We start from the raw sequence: 20,123 nt of genomic DNA, 5'->3' as shown, positions 1-20,123 counted from the left end.
CTATTGCTATTATGAAGGGCCGAACATATGAATAAATCACCACATTTCTTGATTTTCCGACAAAACCTTTTTTATCTGGTGCCTTCGATATTTTTTATAATGAAAAGTTTCATTCCTGGGTTAAGAACAACTTGACAATATCAGAAAATCTCTTACTACCATCACTTATGTTCCGTCGTGATGGAGGACTTAAGACGAGACAATAGCCTAAAATGAAGCCAGAATCTTAGTGACGTAAGTGAAGTAGTCGTGCACAAAAATATACGACGCGTGGCCCTTGTATATTGAACAGACCTGCGGTTGAATTTGCCCTATCAAATATCTATAATAAAGTGGGAATTTTAACGACATAAGTGATGAATTTGTGTAAAAACAATATTCTCTCGATTTTTCCTTGGGTTTATTTTAATTATTTCTGAAGAACGTATTACTAAAATCTCAAATGTTTTAAGAGGGATTCCCCGGTAAGTTAAACTATTCATCGTCTAGAAAAATCAAATCTGGTGCTTACCGATAATTTTATAAATTAAAAACGTTTTATTAAATTTGCCATCCGTTTTGAATTAAATATTTTAATGGTAAGGTCCTGTTTTTTATTAATCTTAAATATAAATAATTTATATCGGTAGGGATCCCTCTAGAAACATTTGAGGCATTAGTAATACGTTCATCAGAAATAATTAAAATGTGAGCGTCGAGCTAATCCCCGTTATTAGAGTCCAATGTCGTCCCAGTCGAGGAATTATTGAACTCTTGACGCGGTGTCATCTCAGACACTGACCGTATTACATGTATTGTAATTATTTTTATCTAATATATGCATTATTGAGGAGAAGAAAGGTGACCAATGTCACCAAAAATTGAAAGGGTCTGTTTATACTAACTTGTTGGAAGCAAGGTTTAGAATAAGGCCACACGTCCTTGTAGGTAATTCTCGTGTGAGCTATTCTGTGGGTTTCCTTGTAATTGTGTTCATTACGTATATCCTTACTTTTATAATGCCAAGTAGTCGAGAGGTTAGTTCTTGAGTGCTTTTTTGTTGCTGTAACCCGAACACGTAACACTCTCACGTTAGTAACGTAGTTAGTGGTTGGGTTGATTGCGTAAGTACTGACTTCGTACTCTTAATAAAACAAGGTTCCATCTGCCATTTGAATGAAACTGAAACATGAATGATATTGAGGTTCAAAGTTTGAATCCGGAATTAAATACTAAGGTCGGGTTGTTGCACAGAATTTGAACATTTCATCAAATTTCAAAGTTAATATTCAAGTCTGTGAAAGTCCAATTCAAGTTCTTTTTAATGTAAGTAATGTAAAACAAATATACCATAATTAAATACTAACAGAACTTTAAAATTTTAACTTTTAACTTTTGTGAAACAACCCGTCCTAAAACTTGAATTTTATGAAAAAGTTAATATGAAAAACTTATTGTAAGGGTTAATTGTAACAAAAAATTTGAACAATTCATCAAATGTCGAAATTAATTTTCGAGTTCTGTGAAAGTTCTATTCAAATGCTGTTATAATATTGATATGAGCCAGTTGCTTTACAAGTTGAGGGTCAGTTGTATAAATTTTTTTTAACAATTCTACAGATTTAGAAATTAATTTTCGAGTTCTGTGAAAGTTCTATTCAAATTCTGTTATAATAGTATTATGAGCCAGTTGCTTTACATAACTGAAATAATAACAGAACTTGAGTAAAACTTTATGTAATTATTTATATAATTAACTTCGAAATTTGATGAATTGTTCAGATTCTATTAAACATCCGACCCTAATTGTATTTTATTTATGCTCGAACATTCTAAAAAAAAAACACTTATTAAAAAAAGTAGGTAAAAAAAACAGTTTTTGCTTTGAAAATCAGCTGAATTTAGATCAGGGTTTATAACAGGGTTATATCTGATTATTTCAACTAGTTTATTTGTTATTGTTTAATTTTTCTGCTTGCAATGATGTCTTAAACGAAAATATAATTCAACTACAATAATGTTCTGTATATATTAATGTATTATTTTTCATCTCAGATTCAAGCCATTGGCAGATTGTTGTTCCAAGGGAACGATTTGACGGCTTGACCCACGCTAATTACTTCAAAATATGATTATTATTATTATTTAATTTAACTACCTTCCCGATATATTTAAATGTATTTTCGTAGAAAGCGCTTAACATCAATAATATCAAAGTCTAAATTTTATTTTCAACGTGGTTTTGTCCATTAAAATAAATTATAGAGGGGAGCTTTTAAGTTATTAATATTCACGTATTCCCAATGATGAGAATTGAAGAAAGACGATTGGCTAAACCTTTCAAAACTTTTTAGCGCTTATACCTTTATAACTATTCCATATTCTGGGAAAATGAAATTTAACGTATTGACGTGGGCGCATCTATAACTGTGTGAATAACTGTAAAATACAAATGCGTTGGATGTATACAAAATGACTCGAAAGACTTTGAAAGCTAACGTAAATCCTAAATAAATATTAACGTTAGCTTTTATTATTCTTTTGCATATGTCCTTTAGTTAATTTTTCACGAAAACGTGAAAAACGTATAAATTAGCCACATATTATTATTATTTATGTAATATTTTATAATTTCTTTAACAAATTTTCCACCCTAACAAAGTATCACTAAATTATTATATGTATCACATGTTTGTAAATATAAAGCCTTGCATTATTTCAATTGATTTCATTTCATGTTCCTAATATAGTCACACGAACTAAAACTATCTTTCACTGCAACAAAACTGTCAATACCAATTAGTTTATAAACTCCCTTATAGCACGCTTAGGTAACAAATATGCAGAAGTAGCTATATAAAAGCACCGAAAAACTTACAAAATAGCATTTCACTTATTTCTTAAAAATAATTCTTGTACCTATAACATTTTTTTTCCCCACTCCTGATTGTAATTTTATTAGATAAATTTAGTTATCATATTAGTATGTCTTCACTGTATAATGTAGTTATCATATTAGTATGTCTTCATTGTATAATTTAGTTATCATATTAGTATGTCTTCACTGTATAATTTAGTTATCATATTAGTATGTCTACACTGTATAATTTAGTTATCATATTGGTATGTCTACTGTATAATTTGGTTATCATATTAGTATGTCTTCACTGTATAATTTAGTTATCATATTAGTATGTCTACACTGTATAATTTAGTTATCATATTGGTATGTCTACTGTATAATTTGGTTATCATATTAGTATGTCTTCACTGTATAATGTAGTTATCATATTAGTATGTCTACACTGTATAATTGTTTGTAATTCTTTTTTGTAAAATATGTTTTATTCAGTATTTAAAGGTATTTTTACAGTAAACAAATAAATATAAAACAAAGTAAACATGCAGCATCTAAACATAATATAGTTACGTAAAACAATGACGACAGAAGTAAAATAATGCTCCTCGCAAACTTAAACCGAATCTATGGAAATCGGTACCAAAATAGAGAGTGCGTCATTTTTTCATCCCGAATCCATTGACAGCCTCCGTGGTGGAGGGGTAAGGCTTTCGACTAGCGATCCGAAGGTCACGGGTTCGAATCCCAACGTAGTCAAGAAAATTTTATTTGATTTATTTGTGTTATATCACAATTTATAGAAGGTATATTTGTGGTACGTTCCAGAGTGAAAGATACTCTCATTATCGTCTTGGTGTAAGACCGCCATTCAGAATTGAAACTTTGCTTGAAATAACTTTAGCCGTGTTTGGTGACAAGATTTGAATAGCCAGATATTTCCCCACCATCCTCTACCCTATGCCTTTCCATTCCGCACTACATTCAGACTCACAACATACCCCGATTGGGGATGCCATAGTCTCAATGGCTCCAGATGGTTGCGAGCAATTAGGACTCTTTTGTGTTTTTAAATGAAAAGACGACCCACAGGGAAAATAAATTATCGTCTCAAACCTGGTCAGAGCGGGGGGTATGCGGTTACTCGTAGGAGTAACTAATGACAATGTGGCAGAAATATTTTTTTTCAGTTTTTCCTCCAAATAAGCTCAGCAATCGCTGGTTAACTCTTGACAGGCCAAGATGCCAAACAAAACGTCTGTAACCAAGTGGGTCTTCCGATGACCCCATGCATTTTTCTGTCTTAGGGGCTTTTACACTATAGAAATGGTAATGGTAATGGATGAGTATGTATTTGCGCAGAAATACGTAAAATACTAAAATGATATATGTAGTATTTAAGCTAATATAAGGAGGATAGTAATTTTGGGTACTACCTACTCCTCCACTTGGCTGCGGGTAGTTAATGGAAGGTGATCTGAAAGGTTGCAACCAATGATCCCTTTCATTGACAAGTCAAAGTAGGTGCCCAACCTTTTCCTCGAGAGATTTTCAATTAGTCACATTCATGTCGCCATAGCTTGGTGGTCGAATGATTTGCTATCTTTGGTGTTTTCGCCCTCTCACAACATGGATCTAACTTATGTATTTGCTCAGAAAATCTGATAGTGAAGTATTTAAGCTAATATAAAGAGAATAGTAATTTTGGGTACTACCTACTCCCCCACTTGGCTGAAGGAGTGTTAAATTTTGTCCGGAACGTACTGATCCACCCCATGTATAATATGTTGTTATGGTGGTACGGCCCACGCCGCGTGTCATCCGTTTTAACATTGGATTCTTGTATTCAGTTTCACGGCCGATGAAATTTTACGATTCTACGTTCACGTCGTTTTCCGCCGCCGTATTTTTCAGCGGCACTAAATTAAGACGATAAACCTTTTATACTGTCAAATGTGTCGCATTATCACCCGCTTACGGAATAATACAATTTAGTGTGAAATATGTCTTTTTCCAACCTGTGGCGCGCAGTAACACCGATGGCACGGACAAGGCGTTTGTTTTCAGGGTGTAACATTTTTCTTCGACTCTATATTTTTAAGAAAGATATCATAAACAAAAGGAATTTATGTCATCATACAATATCTATCGGTTATATATAAGTCATATTAGCCTTAGTGGTTTTAGTGGAAAAATCCTTGGCTCTGGCCAAAAGAACTCGCAAAGGATAAATATATTTTTTTTATTTAAAGAAAGGCAAATATTCTCGGGTTACGAAAAACCTGACGATAATTTGGAAATCTCTAGTAAGAGTGGTAGTAACCATCACAGTTAGTACAACGTATTGCTTGTGTCGTAATAGAGGACTTAGTCAGCTGTGGAATTAAACTCACGATGCCTGGACAGGGCCCAGGCGCGATGCCAACTCGGGCAAAGTCGTGATGAAGTCAATTAAACCGTGTATTTGTACCGTGGCTTACTTGATTCCTAGAATGAAAGGTACTGTCAAAATCAGTGAAAATAACATTCAGAATCAGAAAGTTATTTGAAATGGCTTGTTTAGTGACCAGACTTGTATAGTTAGGTGCTTCACAAACTTCCTACTCACGTCTTCATTCCTTTCCGTTGGGTATGCCATAGACTTAATTGCTCTTAATTTCTTTAATTAGCAGCTTTGTAAATATATAATCCTCACTAAAATTACATAATTATAAAAATAATATAACACGTCTTTCGGCAGGAAACTGCTTACGTGGGTATATTTAAATATACCCAAGTAAGAAGTTTTCCACTAGTCTAACGAAGGTTACATTATTTTGACAAATTACATTGTCAGTGTTTAAAACAACCCTAAATGAACCCTGCCATTATTTCGTGCTTAATTAACTATCCTCGTTCTACTGATAGATTAACGTTCCTGGTTAGGACCAAAGTTTCCTGATCACAGCTTTAAGGGAAGCTTTTGGGAAGCCGTGATACGAGGAAACATACAGATAATAAATAATGGCTGTTTAATATCTATTTGTAAATCCAGCCAACAGCCAACAGGGCACTTGAAAGGTGTCAATTGAATTTCCCCACGAGCGGGAGCTTAACAGATAGGGTATGACAGACTTATTACTTTTAATGGTGTAGGGGCGTAAGTACACAGTGAACAGTTGTCTGTTGAAGGTTTTAGGGGTAGCGGGAGACTGTGCGGGTTTTCGTGGTGGGTTCCACCCCATTTGAAGATTCACAATGATGTATGAGAAGTGAAATGTGACAAAATGGAATATATTAATTTCACGCCTGGAAGAAAACAAATAATATAAATTCAGTAACAAAAATAGCTTTGTAATTTTGCTGACGCAACACCTAGCGATACCGTGAGCAAAAAAAAACTATTTAACTTACGAGGTTACAGTAATAAAACAATTTAACTTACGTAGTTACAGTAATAAAACAATTTAACACAAAGGTACGGAATGGGACCATCGGGCACAATGCATTTTTGTGATTGCTACTGAGAAAATAGATTTTATTTGTTGAACGTTTTATGTTTCATTTGATGGGTGTCCGGTTATCTCATCAAAGTGACAATTCAACACATAAACAAAAAGTGATATAAAGGCATTAAAAGTGAGGAAACAAAAACTAATTTAAATAGTTATTAGTTATTTGTTTGCGCCAGTACATACGCAATATGAATATGAATAAATAGTTTTCTTTGTATAAATTAACCTTTTTTTAAAGAAAAGCATACAAATACAATATTGCATTGGTGATTTAGTCCAATATTATATTTGTATGCCTTTCTTGAAAGAATTGAGTTTTTATACGGTCAAAACTATTTATTCATATTCATATTGCGTATGTACGGGCGCAAACAAATAAATCCTCTTAATAATTTTAAGCAAAACTTGCAAAGAGTGTATTTCAAAAAATAATTAAACTAACTGCATGAACATGAAGATTAAAACGAACGATATGCCTACAAGACCTAGTCTCCGGGGAAATTTGTTGTTTTTTTTCATATTCAAATAAAAAAAAAAATTTTCGAATTTTGTCCCTGAACTATCCTCCGATTAATCGCCAACTCCCCACCTGATCCTTACCATCATGATCCACTGATTTTTTTTTGTTTATAAGAAGAACAAAATCATCGGAAACCAAAATGCAATCTACACCGTTTATACTCCAAATAAGCTCAGAAATAACTGGTTAAAGCATGTCACGTAAGTCTCTTAATACCCTGTATGATATGTTGTTATTGGTTCTGGAAAATACTCTAACAGAATGTCAGCTATGACTATGTGCAGTAATACGATCTGCATTCTTTGATATAAACTACAAAATATTTATTTAATAGTAGAATCATGTAGGTTTTAGTCTGTGACGTCCGGTACAATATATTTGCTTTATAGCTGTACCCCGCCATATTTGCTGTGGCTCAGTCTATCTGTGCAGATAGAGAAACAATAGCTCGTGTTTTTTTAAATTTATTTTTTAATTTAATTTAAACGCCCATAGGGCTTTTACATGCAATGCAAATTTTTTTAAATACAATAAAAATAAAGAGTTTACATAATATATAATAATATACAGATTACATAAAATATAAGATTTAACAATGCGTAGGTTAGCAAAATATAGGTAACATGAAACATAAGAATTTCCAAAACGTAGGCAACATGGAATTTAATTAAGTGAAATAAAAATAGATGATCTGCCAATATCCTCCAAATCAATTGAAAATAAAAAGTTTGAAATTGTTGTTCACATTAGCCTATAAACTATGTAACATTAATTAAAAATCTCTATTACGCAAGATTAGTATAAGAATCGACAAAACGTTGATACGTCCAATAGATGGCGCTGTTTAAAAAAAAAAACATGTTTTTACCTGTCACAGGTGAAATCTGTATAGTATATATAAACATACGCTTATTCGAATGCAAAGTTGTGTCAAAAATACAAAGAAATCGGTGAAAACTTCCTGAGATTTAAAATTTTGAACAAAGGAACATTTACATTTTTATTTATCTAGATTATTTTACTTGGTTGAAGAATTACGAAAGAGTTTTGTAATGAAATTCTGTTGGGGTTTTTGAAGGGTTTTCCATTTTTTAAGTGACTTTTTCGAAATCAAATGAGATGTTTTGAAAGGGATTATCAGACGAGATAAAAAAAGTTTCGGAGGGAAGAACAAAGAACAATATGATAATAACTAAGATTATGGGAGGGTGGGAGATTGTTAAAATATAATTGTAATTTTTATAGTAAAAGGTCACCTCAAGAGCGCTTCATAATTTGTAGAATATCCCTCAGAGAAATTAACTATGGTTTTTGTAGAAATAATTGAGAAAGCTTGCGTCATTTGAATAGGTATCAGAGTTTAATTAAGCAGAAGGATTCAAAGGATTTCATGACGCAAGAGATGAAAAGGTAGACCAGGTTACTAGTTCCTCATCCCTTATCGTTCCTCGCTACCCTTACCCTCTACCTCGATACAAGCTGAGTATAAACTGCGCCCGCAGGTAGGAACTATGAACTACAACTACACGGAGCCCACTACCGTAGCAAGGCAACATTACAATATTGTGTGTTGTGTATTTAGGGGTTCCCACCCCCCACCCCCTCCGATGTCCACCAACACATTCTCCCACAACCCCCAGGGGTCCTTCTTCGTTTGGTTAGATGTTTGATGTTTGACATTGACTAAATACACAAGTAGAGAATATTGTGCCAATAATTTTTATCAATTACAAACTCGTAGTTCTGTGATTGTGAAATGTGAGATGACCTCGCGCCTAATAATAAATCCAACACATCTCTTATTTAATAAATCCAGCCTTTCTCTTATTTAACAAAACGAAAAAATCCAAATTAGCCAAATATTATATATTTTGTACCCGTTTTTCCATTATTTCAGGATGTAAACGATTTGTTGAGAGAAACGCCACTATCTCAACGACAAATCTTTTAAACATTCTTTAGGCCGGTAGGTACCATAAATTAAAAATAAAAGTGAATGAGAAAGTCCAAATAAACACGACGATTTCACATTTTCACAAAATAAACTTCATTAAAACGGCCACCATCTTGAAAGGGAGACGGAACGTACAAACAAAATAACAGACGGACGAAATGAAAAACGATCGATAAAAAATAGGACAGTCAGTTTATATAAGGTGTGTGAATATATATATAATTTTTTTTTTCTTTCCTTTATTCGTAAAATATATTTTTATACAGTTTTTTACATAGTTTTCGACTACCACACTAGACACATGTCCGTATTGTGGTAGTCGAAATTTGTGTATAATTATATAAATGTAATATATGTTCATTTGTTAATATTTTATTTTGTGAAATGCAATGTATTTGTAAAATAGGTAATACTTTAACTAGTTTTCTAGTTAAGTATATTTCACAAGAATAAACCAACCGTATTGAAAACTGTTGATTTTAATGAGATAAAATAAAAATAATACAAATGGGCAAATAAACAAATGACTTTACTTGTTGATATAATAAAATAAAGATAAATTAATTAATTATTTTTGAAAGAAATTTTAAACAGAATATAACAATAAAGCAAGTGAACTTAATTTAATGATGTCAGGCTTTTTAAAAAAAAAGTTCCTTCCCTTCATAAATAACCAATTCTGAATATATAATATTAAGTAGACTATTTTTTTATTTTTTTTTATTTATTGTTTTTATTTTAGTAATTTGTACATTTAAGTTTACAAATGACTAATTAATTATTACATACAAATATACTATGTTTTTTTTTCTTGCTTGATGTGGCTCCTACACAACATCTTGAACTTTTCAATTGGGGCAGACTTAAAGTTTTCCGGCAGCGCGTTATAGTATTTTATCCCTTTATATAATATACTATTCTGGGTATTCGCTTTGTCCTTCTTTGGTAGCCTGATTTGATTGTACGTCCTAGTTTTATGTTTGTGTATGTCCTTGTTGTATACAATTTTATTCGAAAAATATTTGGGTAGCAGGTTGTTTACAATTTTGTGTAAAAATATCATCGTGTTCAAGGTCAACATCTGTTTCACCGTTAGCCAATTTAGTTCGTTTAACATTTTATTTACTTTTGAATACCTATTTCGTCTGAGTTTTGTTCTCATTGCCCTATTTTGGAGAATTTGAAATTTATTTTGTTTATTATCACATACAGGAAAGGAGTTGAAGTAGGTGAATCTTGTAAAAATTAAAAACAAAAATAAAGTAGGATACAAATAAAAATAATAGACAATGTTAGGGATAGTAGGAAGAAAAATAAGAATAATCACATCAGCGTAATATAAAGTTTTTGTTGAAAGTTAATTTAGAGATAAAATTTTTACTCGAGAAATATAAAAAAATAAGAACAGTTTTAAGATGTAAGGCATTCTTTATAATATTTCCTTTCCTGAGCAAATAGCCAGTTATGTACATTAATGGCATAAATTATTATTATTTGTATGTTTTAAGTATAGAGTACAAAACTTAAAATATAAGTATTTTTACTAGTTAACTAGTTACCTTCCATATAAATCAGCCTTTCTAGAAAAAATAAATGCCGCTAACGAGAATTGAACCCGCAGCCTTCTGACTGCTGGTGAGCTACTCTACCAACTCAGCTACGTCGGTTATTTCAAACCCGCCAAATAATTCAATATGTTCTAGTATTTTCTTTCAACAATTATTGCTTATTACATTTTTTCACCTGAAAACACGCAACTTTGTTAGTACTAAATCTGCCACTAGATGGCATCGAGATATATTTTTTTCATGGGAGATTTTTTAAATTTATATGGGTGCTCCAGGCTAATAATTATTGTTTATAATAATTTGTTATCCTTTGTGCTATGCTTAAAAACCTTGTCTTCTAAACATTAGTTTATCATTAAAATAATTAAAAAATTGTTCAAAATTCGATAGCGTTTTAAAAAAACATTGAAAATATCGTATAAACAATATTGTAGGGAAATTTAAAGTGAGTTTACATCTCCCGAAAATAATGATAACATTACTTTTATCCACATTCTTGTGAGGCTGGTATCATTGTGAACCTGCGAGCGATACCTCGCGAGGCAAATAATTCATTCTGTCTCCAGCGGTCTAGACGTCGGTTTAGCCCTAAATCTGCGATAGCGTACGCGATCCGTTTTTGTTAATAAAATCATTGTAACGTGAGTTTTGTTAAAATAAAAACTAAATTGGAAATATCCGAGTTCTCATTATTACACATCGAGAGTAATCACTTCACCTTGGATTCTGCGGATTGGAGAACCACAGAATCATTCTGCCAACAACCCATTGAAATTGGCGATAATCACAATCTTCCAAAATATGTTGAAGAAAAATGAAATTAATTATAATTGTTTTTGAACAGAATAGAACAAAAAAAATTATATGAACGACGGTATGTCTCTCTGCGCTTTTGTCGTGAACAGAAAAAGGGTGGAAACAATTTTTTTTAATTAAAAAACTATCTTTTGTTGTAAACACGAATATAAAGGAGATGGTGGAAAACGTGATAAAACGAATATAAAACGACTTTTCCAAACGATGATTGCATTACCATCATCCGTTGTTTACATAAAAAACGTAATAATTTCTGAACATCAGAATCTCATAGTTTTTCCAATCACTCTCCAATGTCTCTATAATTTTATTGACAAATTCGGCGCTCGTGCTTATTTCTCAGAATAATCTAGACTAGCTTTAGACTAGAAATACTAAAGGTATTTTTCGTAGAAAAGGAACGAAACGTTTTAGAGAGCAGTCAACTTAATGGTTAGCTTCCAGTTATCAAACTTCTGTTATGCCAGGGCTTCCCAAACTTTTTTCAACTGTGACGCCCTTGGGAAGTTGCCATATTTTTGCGACCCCCCCCCCCCCCCCCCCAAATTTCTTTTTGATCTGTACTTATTCTTAATTACTGCAACTGCAGAGAAACCTGTCTCAAACCTCTGTCCTGATGTCGCAAACGGTAATAAAACCCTTAACGCTGCAGTGCTGATGGAACGATATTCTTGATAAACTGAGCTCCAAAATTCAAGTAGCTTCTCCTTATTATATTGCAGCTTAATGCTGGAGTCACAGGACAATTCTATTAACTGTTCTTCTTCTGCTGTCGAAAGTGTTGATATTGAGGTTGACTGGAAAGGGTTTCTAACCCAGTCATATTGCTCCAGATTTTCGGGAAAATATTTTTCAAAATGTTCGCTCAAAGATGACAAGTGCTGTGTAAATATTATTTTTAAAGAAGGTTCGAGAATTTTTTAGGTTTACAGCGCAGTTCACTGTTAGACTTTTCTGCGCGGCGGCGGCCTGAAGTGGCGCGGGACGTTCGTTCCGAAGTGTGCGTGTGGAAGACGCTATAAAGATTGCCTCACGACGCCCCTGGGATGATCCCGCGACTCACAGTTAGGGAAGCCCTGTGTTATGCGAAAGGCGGAAATCAAGTTTATTGTTTGGAAAACTCTGCTTTACGTCATTTTTCCAAGTTTTACATTCTCTAAGCTTTCAAAAATCAAATATTTTTCTTTGAAAAATACTTTTCAGATTTTATGGACAAGGTAGATATGTGGGTACAGGTAAATCATTGCAAAGATAGTCTTTATTGTGTATTGGTGTACTGGATAGATCGAAAAATAAATAAACATAATAATAATTTTGTTTTGTTAGGAAACAGAAGAAAGAAACAAAAAAAATTGTCGATATTTAAACGGATTTGATAAAACATCGCTACGCACTCAGCACCTTTGAGCATTTGCAGGGTAAGAGGGGCCTGTAGGCGGGAGTCAAATTACAAGTTATTTTCAATAATGGTTTTACTTAATACATTTAATAAAATATATTTGTTATGCAACTTGTTTTGCCCATTTGTCGTCTACACATTATGAAAGTAATTAGAGAATTTCGTTAAAAGCAAAATTATTTTTAATCGAGGTCCAGTGAAACTACAAAAGCCTTTTATAAAAATAATTTTCCCAGATACAAATATATACACAACATTGCAATCACGTCTTTTGATTTCATCGGTTTTTGATGGCGCGTTATTTTGAGAACAACTCGATTCCATTTTGTGGTTATTCAAATATGTCAAAACCATGTACAAATAAATATTTAGAGTTCATATCTAATTTATCCCAGAAAATTATAGAAAATCATGGATGATGGACCCTGTAATGCTGTCCGAAACATTGGCTAAAGAGGTACAGGTAGGTAAAAAATAAATACTTTTGGACGTGAATAACTCAAATCACCTACTATGAATCAATTAAACGTATCTACCTATAGATTTTTTATTTCAAAAGTATATAATAAAATCTGTCAATATCAGCGTTACTGAAAAGTACCATAAAAAATATCACAAGTTACGAGTATCCGCATAAAACTTTGTGTGTACCAAACAAAAGCTTTGGCGAGAAACAAAGCCTTGATGAGACGAAAGCTGATTAGCTTCTCATTAACGTTCCTGAAAAGCCTTTCACGAACAATACAGAAAAGCCTCCTGGCGTCCAGCTTTGAGCACAAGTATCTCTGAAATTTCATCAGTTTATTTGGAAGCAACTTCTGTTTCTATTACTCAAACAAGTCGCCGCTAGTCGTGTACATGTTATTTTCTTGTTATATTTAGATTTTTAAGTGTAATATCAATAAAAAATAAAAAAAACATACATAAGCGTTTAACATTAATCTTCCTGAAAACCACATTTGTAGTCGTCACCATGACTGCGACTGGTTCAAGATACCACACGGCAGAACTAATGTTCTAGCACGGTTAGCACGACAAGAAGAATGGTGTTATTGAATGAAATTTCAAAAACGGAAGATTAATTTTATTCCTCTTTATATAACTTCGCAACTTATTTGTAAACCTACTTCCCAAATTTTAAAATAAGAACGCTTGTATTGTAATTGAATTTATTAATCCGTGATACAACAAAAAGTTTTTTTTAAATATCTCATTGTAGCCACCAAAAATTTTCAAATCAATCATACTTAGGGGGTATTTCACTATCTCTGATTATGTTCTGACCAAGCACTAATCCTCGGATTAGTCATTTTTTCGTTTTCACTATATCTGAATAACGCTAACGCTCGGGTTAAAGTTCGATTTGACTAATCAGTGCTCGAACTTCACGTTAGGCGCTATTCCTCGAATCAAAGATGGCGTCAAAACATTCCAAGTTTGACAGCTGAGAAGTGAGTAGAATTTTGTTGAATGAATTTGAATGCTTGTATGATCCATCCTGAATTATTTGATTGTGTTCAAAATAAGAAACAATGTATTAATTCGACACGAATCTATCTAAAATGACCTGATAATCAACATAACATAACCAAAAAAATGCACACTTCGCGGTGTGCGGACTGTGACGCATGACAGCCGTGGCAGTAGATTGAGTAACTGCAAACATTTTGCGATGTTGCCAGACTATTTCGAGTGTTATCTATCCGGAAGTTCGAAACAATAGTGAAACGGTCGCCGTTGAATAACGAAGTTATTCTGATCTTTAAATCCAGCCAACGGATAGCTAGTCAGATATTTAGCCCGACATAGTGAAATACCTCCTAAGGGGGTATCTGATTATGTTCTGACTCAGCACTAATCCGCGTATTAGTCATTTTTTCGTTTTCACTATATCTGAATAACGCTAACGCTCGGGTTAAAGTTAGATTTGACTAATCAGTGCTTGAACTTCACGTTAGGCGCTATTCCTCGAATCAAAGATGGCGTCAAAACATTCCGAGTTTGACAGCTGAGAAGTGAGTCGAATTTTGTTGAATGAATTTGAATGCTTGTATGATCCATCCTGAATTATTTGATTGTGTTCAAAATAAGAAACAATGTATTAATTCGACACGAATCGATCTAAAATGACCTGATAATCAACATAACATAACCAAAAAAATGCACACTTCGCGGTGTGCGGACTGTGACGCATGACAGCCGTGGCAGTAGATGGAGTAACTGCGAACATTTTGCGATGTTGCCAGACTATTTCGAGTGTTATCTATCCGGAAGCTCGAAACAATGGTGAAACGGTGGCCGTTGAATAACGAAGTTATTCTGATCTTTAAATCCAGCCAACGGATAGCTAGTCAGATATTTAGCCCGACATAGTGAAATACCCCCTTACAGTATTTGAAATATCAAAAAACTATCTCAGCTCCCATAACCATGAAACAGTAACATCAATAAATATGTTAAACAGAAATGGTGAAAGATTTCGTATTCCTAGGCTCGTCTATAAGGGATGAAGGAGGCTGTTAAATAGAAGCTCAGAGAAAGATTTGCATGAACAAGGAGGCCGTAAAATGCAAAAGATATGGAGTTACAGAAACATAACGAAGACCACTAAGACAAGACGTCCGGACGCTCATTTATCCCGTATTTCTATATGGTGTGGAAACATAGACACTTAGAGCAAGCGAAAGGAAGCGAATAGACACTCTTGTAATGTGGTGCAGGAGAAAAATGCTCATGGTTCCATGGACAGCCAGATGCACAATTTTGTCCATTCTGGAAGAGAAAGGCATAATAAGTCTTCAACTGTCTGCCTACTACGTATTTTGTCTAACGATGTGTTTGGCAGGAGAAGAAGATGAAGGTAACCAATGCGCTGGAGTGACCAAGTATCGCTAGCGTCCGGAACCTTGGTGCCCTCAGTTCTCCAAGGAGTGGAGGAACCATGGGAATTGGAGTAAAGGTCACAATCCTCAGCAATGAGGAACTGACTTAGGAAGAAGCTAAGTATTTTAATGGTTATTTAATAACAGTTACAATATTTTCCTATTCGTTCTCCAGCCAATTAAGTAAGTTTACTCCTAACTCTCTTCTACTTCACGACATACCCCATTTGAGGATATTTGTATGGTTCTGCAATTTATACAATGAAGTTAAAGAAATAGCTACAGAGCAGTATAAGAATTAAATATAATGTAAGTTGCCGTTGTTATCCTTGTCGATGGCCAAAATAAAAGCAACTTCGTAAATAATAAACATTTCACTGACCTGTTGAACCAGTCATCTGTGTACCTCGGGTAGGGGAATGGGTCGTTACTACTGAAGTCATATGATGCTTCAGCATTCTGGAAAGATAAAGGTTATCCTTAATTATTATTACCTTAATTTCTCACAACTATAGTCCAAAGAAAGATATTTTAAACATTAGCGACTTCGAGTGAACAATTTAAACGCTAAATGACAGAGCATAGATTTCTTGATATTGTTATGGCTTGGGAACACTCTTTGTCCACTATATCTGTTCACTTGTCACCGGTCAGTATTGATGACGTATTGCACATAATCTCATCAGCTGCTAACTTAAACATTCAACATTATCAATGTATCAAAGGATATATTTGAAATACTCCATAACACAACCATAGTCCAAAGTTTTTTTTTGTAAAATAGATTTTAATGATGTATGTATAGAATAGCAAAAGTTTTTAATATCGTTTTACAATCTAACATATAAAATCTTTTTTTTTCATTGTGTACATATTTGAAAATCGGAAGTTAAAGTATCACAATTCCGATAAAATTAAATTGATGTGGAATCTTTTGCTTCAAAACTGCACTATTGTGAAAATAAGTAGTAAGTTTTTTCTTGTATTTTTGTTTCACTCTCTGCAGTTTGTCTGAATCTTTAAAACCTGTCCACAACCTGTGAACAAGTCCTGTAAACACACAACAGTAGTTAATATGTAAATAGCAGTTTTCATTTGTCATTTCATGTTAAAACTCTGTAGTTTTATGGTTAACTACCCTAGACCAGAGTTTTAATGTTATTTCTAGTTTTGTAAAATGCCCTGGAGAATTCACTAAAACAGCGCTATTAAAATAAGCCAAGTACTTTTACTATAACTTAGTTAATAAAATATATTTAACCATTAATGACTGTTGTAATTGGACACCCTTTGATTTATTTTAACTAACTCCAGACAGGAGGCCCTGGGATGCTGCCTGGAGGGAATTTTAAGGATAGAAAGTAGCGGAAGTTCTGTGAAGGGAAAGCGTATGAAGGATGGGTAGGAATCTGGAGGTCAGTGTGTCTGGGAGTTACGGACGTATGAATTCATCTCTCTCGCTGCGGTGCAAGGCAATGGGTCAAGAGTGTCCGGCTGGAGAGATCAGAGGGTCTCCCACAACCGGCCTCTCCTTATCGAGCTGGTGTGCAGGCGCATCCGCCACCAAGAACTTAACAAACCTCAGACCTAGAATCTGTGCACCCCTGTTAAGACGACATAAGACTCTAATTACGGGGGTTTGCTCGACGTTCACATTTTAATTATTTCTGATGAACCTATTTCTAAAATATAAAATGTTCCTAGAGGGATCCCTACGGATATATGTTGTTTATATTTAAGATTAATAAAAACGGGATCTCAGTATATTTTTTTAATGTAAAACGATTTTAAAATTTAATAAAACTTTTTTCAACTATAAAAATAACGGTAGGCATAAGATTTTATTTTTTAGGCAATGAATTTGTGACTTCCTTAGGTATCCTTCTAGGAACATTTGAGATTTTAGTAATACGTTCAACAGAAATAATTCAAATAAACCCCACGGAAAGATACATTTTTTAGGCCTGCTAGGGCAAAGTCGACCGTAGGTCCGTTCATTATGTCAGAATATTGTTTTTACATAACTTCATCAATAATTTCGTTAGTTTAATTTAATTTTAATTATTTGATAGGGCAAACTCAACCTTCAGGACTGTCCAATACACCAGGGCCGCGCATCGCATATTTTGAGCACAGCTGCTTCACTTACGAAACTCTTGGAGTTACCTATAATGGCTGTTTGATTCGTAACACCATTGTTCCACGTTAGTTTTGTTCTGTTCCCACCAATCACCGAGCCAGGATTCAAACCTTAAACTTTGGATCTCCGCAATTATTGTAGGTCGCCGCCGACGATAACTGTACAGCGACATCTGGTTTTATCACGAGGTGATAATTCGACGAGTATTTATTGATTGCTTCAGTATGCTTGTGTTGCTGTGATTAGTGTTTCAATTTATCTTAAAAAGCTGGTCCGATATTGCAATATTGTGTAATACTTTGTCTTTGGTGTTTTCATTTTGTAGAGAGGACCCATTCCTTTTCTCTGACCCATCAGAGGAACAGCGAACCACGTCAACTGTACCGTACAGCTGTTGGTTATCCAATAAATGGTTCTATTTTTTGCCACAAAATTTTAGTTGAAAATTCTAAAACAACAGAAACATAGATAGGTACAATTTCTGCAATATAAATATAGATACCAGATGACGTCTGTCACAATGCTTGTCGCTTCACATTCAACAATTTGTTTCCCCGTCACGTATCCAACAATGAGTTTGTCGTATTCGAACGAATATGCGGTCCCGTCACTCCAAGCGGCTTCCCTTGTTGTGTTCATTTAACATTGTATGTTCTCCATGTATAGTAATAATTCCCAGAACATGGCAAATATAATATATACGATTCAACCTCCGCTTGTTTCCAAAGAAGCCAACATGAACGGTCTCACTCTGAGAAATTCCAGCTGTCGGATATTCGCTCCCGGTAAATAGAAAATTCCATCAAGTTTTATTATGAATATTATTGGTTTTTGTCCCGTCTTCACTGTCGTTTTGTTCCCAGTTATTTTGAATGTTGAACATAGACCAAGTTTTTTTGAATAATTATATTCAACTGCTAGCACATATAGTTGTTATGAATTCTCCGCTTGTGACATGCGAAGTTAAAGTGACAATGAAAAAATAGACTCCAAAACTACAGGACCGATTTGGTTCAAAATTACAAAGTTTGTTATTAAAAGTGTTTGCAGAGTAGTTTGAATTGTAGATTAAGTCGGTGACGCCCGATGAAGACTTGACGCATTCTTTATGAGAATGAGATATGTCGAAAAAAAAATCGATATAATGTAGATTTTTTTGAAGTAACGATGTGGTTTACAGTAGTGAGTGGTAGAAAGTTCGGGGACGCCCGAGGAAGACTTTGCTCTTATTTCTACACTGGAATGAGATATGGAGTCGAGTTATAAATATTCCGAGTAATATAGTTTTTTTAACAGTAAAAATGCGAATTTCATGATTTTACGTGAAGCTAATGGTAGAAAAGACACAAATCAAATAATTATTCGTAGTAATTTGCAGCGTACGTGATGAAAGAAGAAAGAGGTGTAAGGACAATGTATGACTTTGAAGTGAATGGTTAAAGAAGTCGAGGACGCCTGAGCAAGACATGGCACGATCAAGTCAAACAAATACTTAAACAATAATAGTATGTTCACCTTTAAAATGCACCTAATAGTTAATTGACAGCTACACTAGAATTAACAACCTCCAAACTTGGGTGTATTAGAGTGCTAATATTTAAAAAATGTCATTATTGATGTTGTTGTAGCTGAAAACGATTTTTTATTTTTTTCGAAAATTCGATATTTTTTAAGAAGATTTTCAGGAAATTTCAGTTTGGCCGTGCGCCCCACGGATTTCTTGAAAATCTCCATACAAAAATCGAATATTCAATAAAAACGTTTTCAGCTACAACAACATCAATAATCCCATTTTTTAATAATAGACTAGTCTAGTACACCCAAAAGTCACGAACCGCCACTGAGTCTCATAAGTAACCGAGCAACGCAAGTCAGCTAGTAATAATATAAAACATGTGGCAGCTTGAGATTAGAAATAGGAACATTCTTATTTAAGCATAGTATTTAAAGTACCTACTTTAAAATAATATGCTTTCGGAAGCACCTCACGCTTTTAAAAAAAGTATTATCTTTATCTACCATAAAATCCATTTGTTGCCACGTTTTTATATCCATAAATTAGGATTATTACGATTGAGAATCCCTTTTATGAAAGTTTCACATTGTTTTTTTTTACCACCAGTAGATTACGTTCATATAAAATTTAATATGTAATGAAAAGTGCTTTTCCTACGCAACAAAATTTCTTCGTGCTTTTAAAATAAGTTTTTCATCATTTACGCCAGTAACTTTTTTGGGAAAGTAGAATAATATTACTTACTTTTTTTTAGCAGTATGAAATAAATTTTCAATGCAATTAAATTTTTATGGGAAACAAGGAAAACTATGCACTACAGGACAAATGAGAAAAAAATCTTCTGAGAAAAACTCAAACGGTGAGCTCTGGCACTATGAAATTTGTCCAGCAGTTACATCCTCTTTGACTCTTGATTTTTTCGGCTGGCAAGGTAATTTTATTACTGACCCGTAGGGCTTTTTGTGGAATTACGTTTAATTTTACTATGATTTTTGTAC

The 20,123-nt window shown here is 33.6% G+C and overlaps 1 protein-coding gene across 1 annotated transcript in view; it reads right to left on the bottom strand.

Annotated features, from left to right (window-relative positions):
- Positions 1 to 20,123, bottom strand: part of amon (prohormone processing protease amontillado) — a 263,013-nt gene that overhangs the window by 41,804 nt on the left and 201,086 nt on the right. Inside the window, exon 5 of the mRNA XM_089640806.1 lies at positions 15,852 to 15,928. Coding sequence (XP_089496932.1) covers positions 15,852 to 15,928 — 77 coding nt within the window. The remainder of the gene's footprint in view (positions 1 to 15,851; positions 15,929 to 20,123) is intronic.

This window comes from Hesperophylax consimilis, chromosome 16 (genome assembly GCF_061612785.1).
Source record: "Hesperophylax consimilis isolate HC1 chromosome 16, BYU_Hcon_1.0, whole genome shotgun sequence".
Classification (NCBI taxonomy): Eukaryota; Metazoa; Arthropoda; class Insecta; order Trichoptera; family Limnephilidae; genus Hesperophylax; species Hesperophylax consimilis.
Note: the sequence above shows the minus strand (reverse complement) of the source record. Positions and strands in the feature narration are given on the sequence as shown.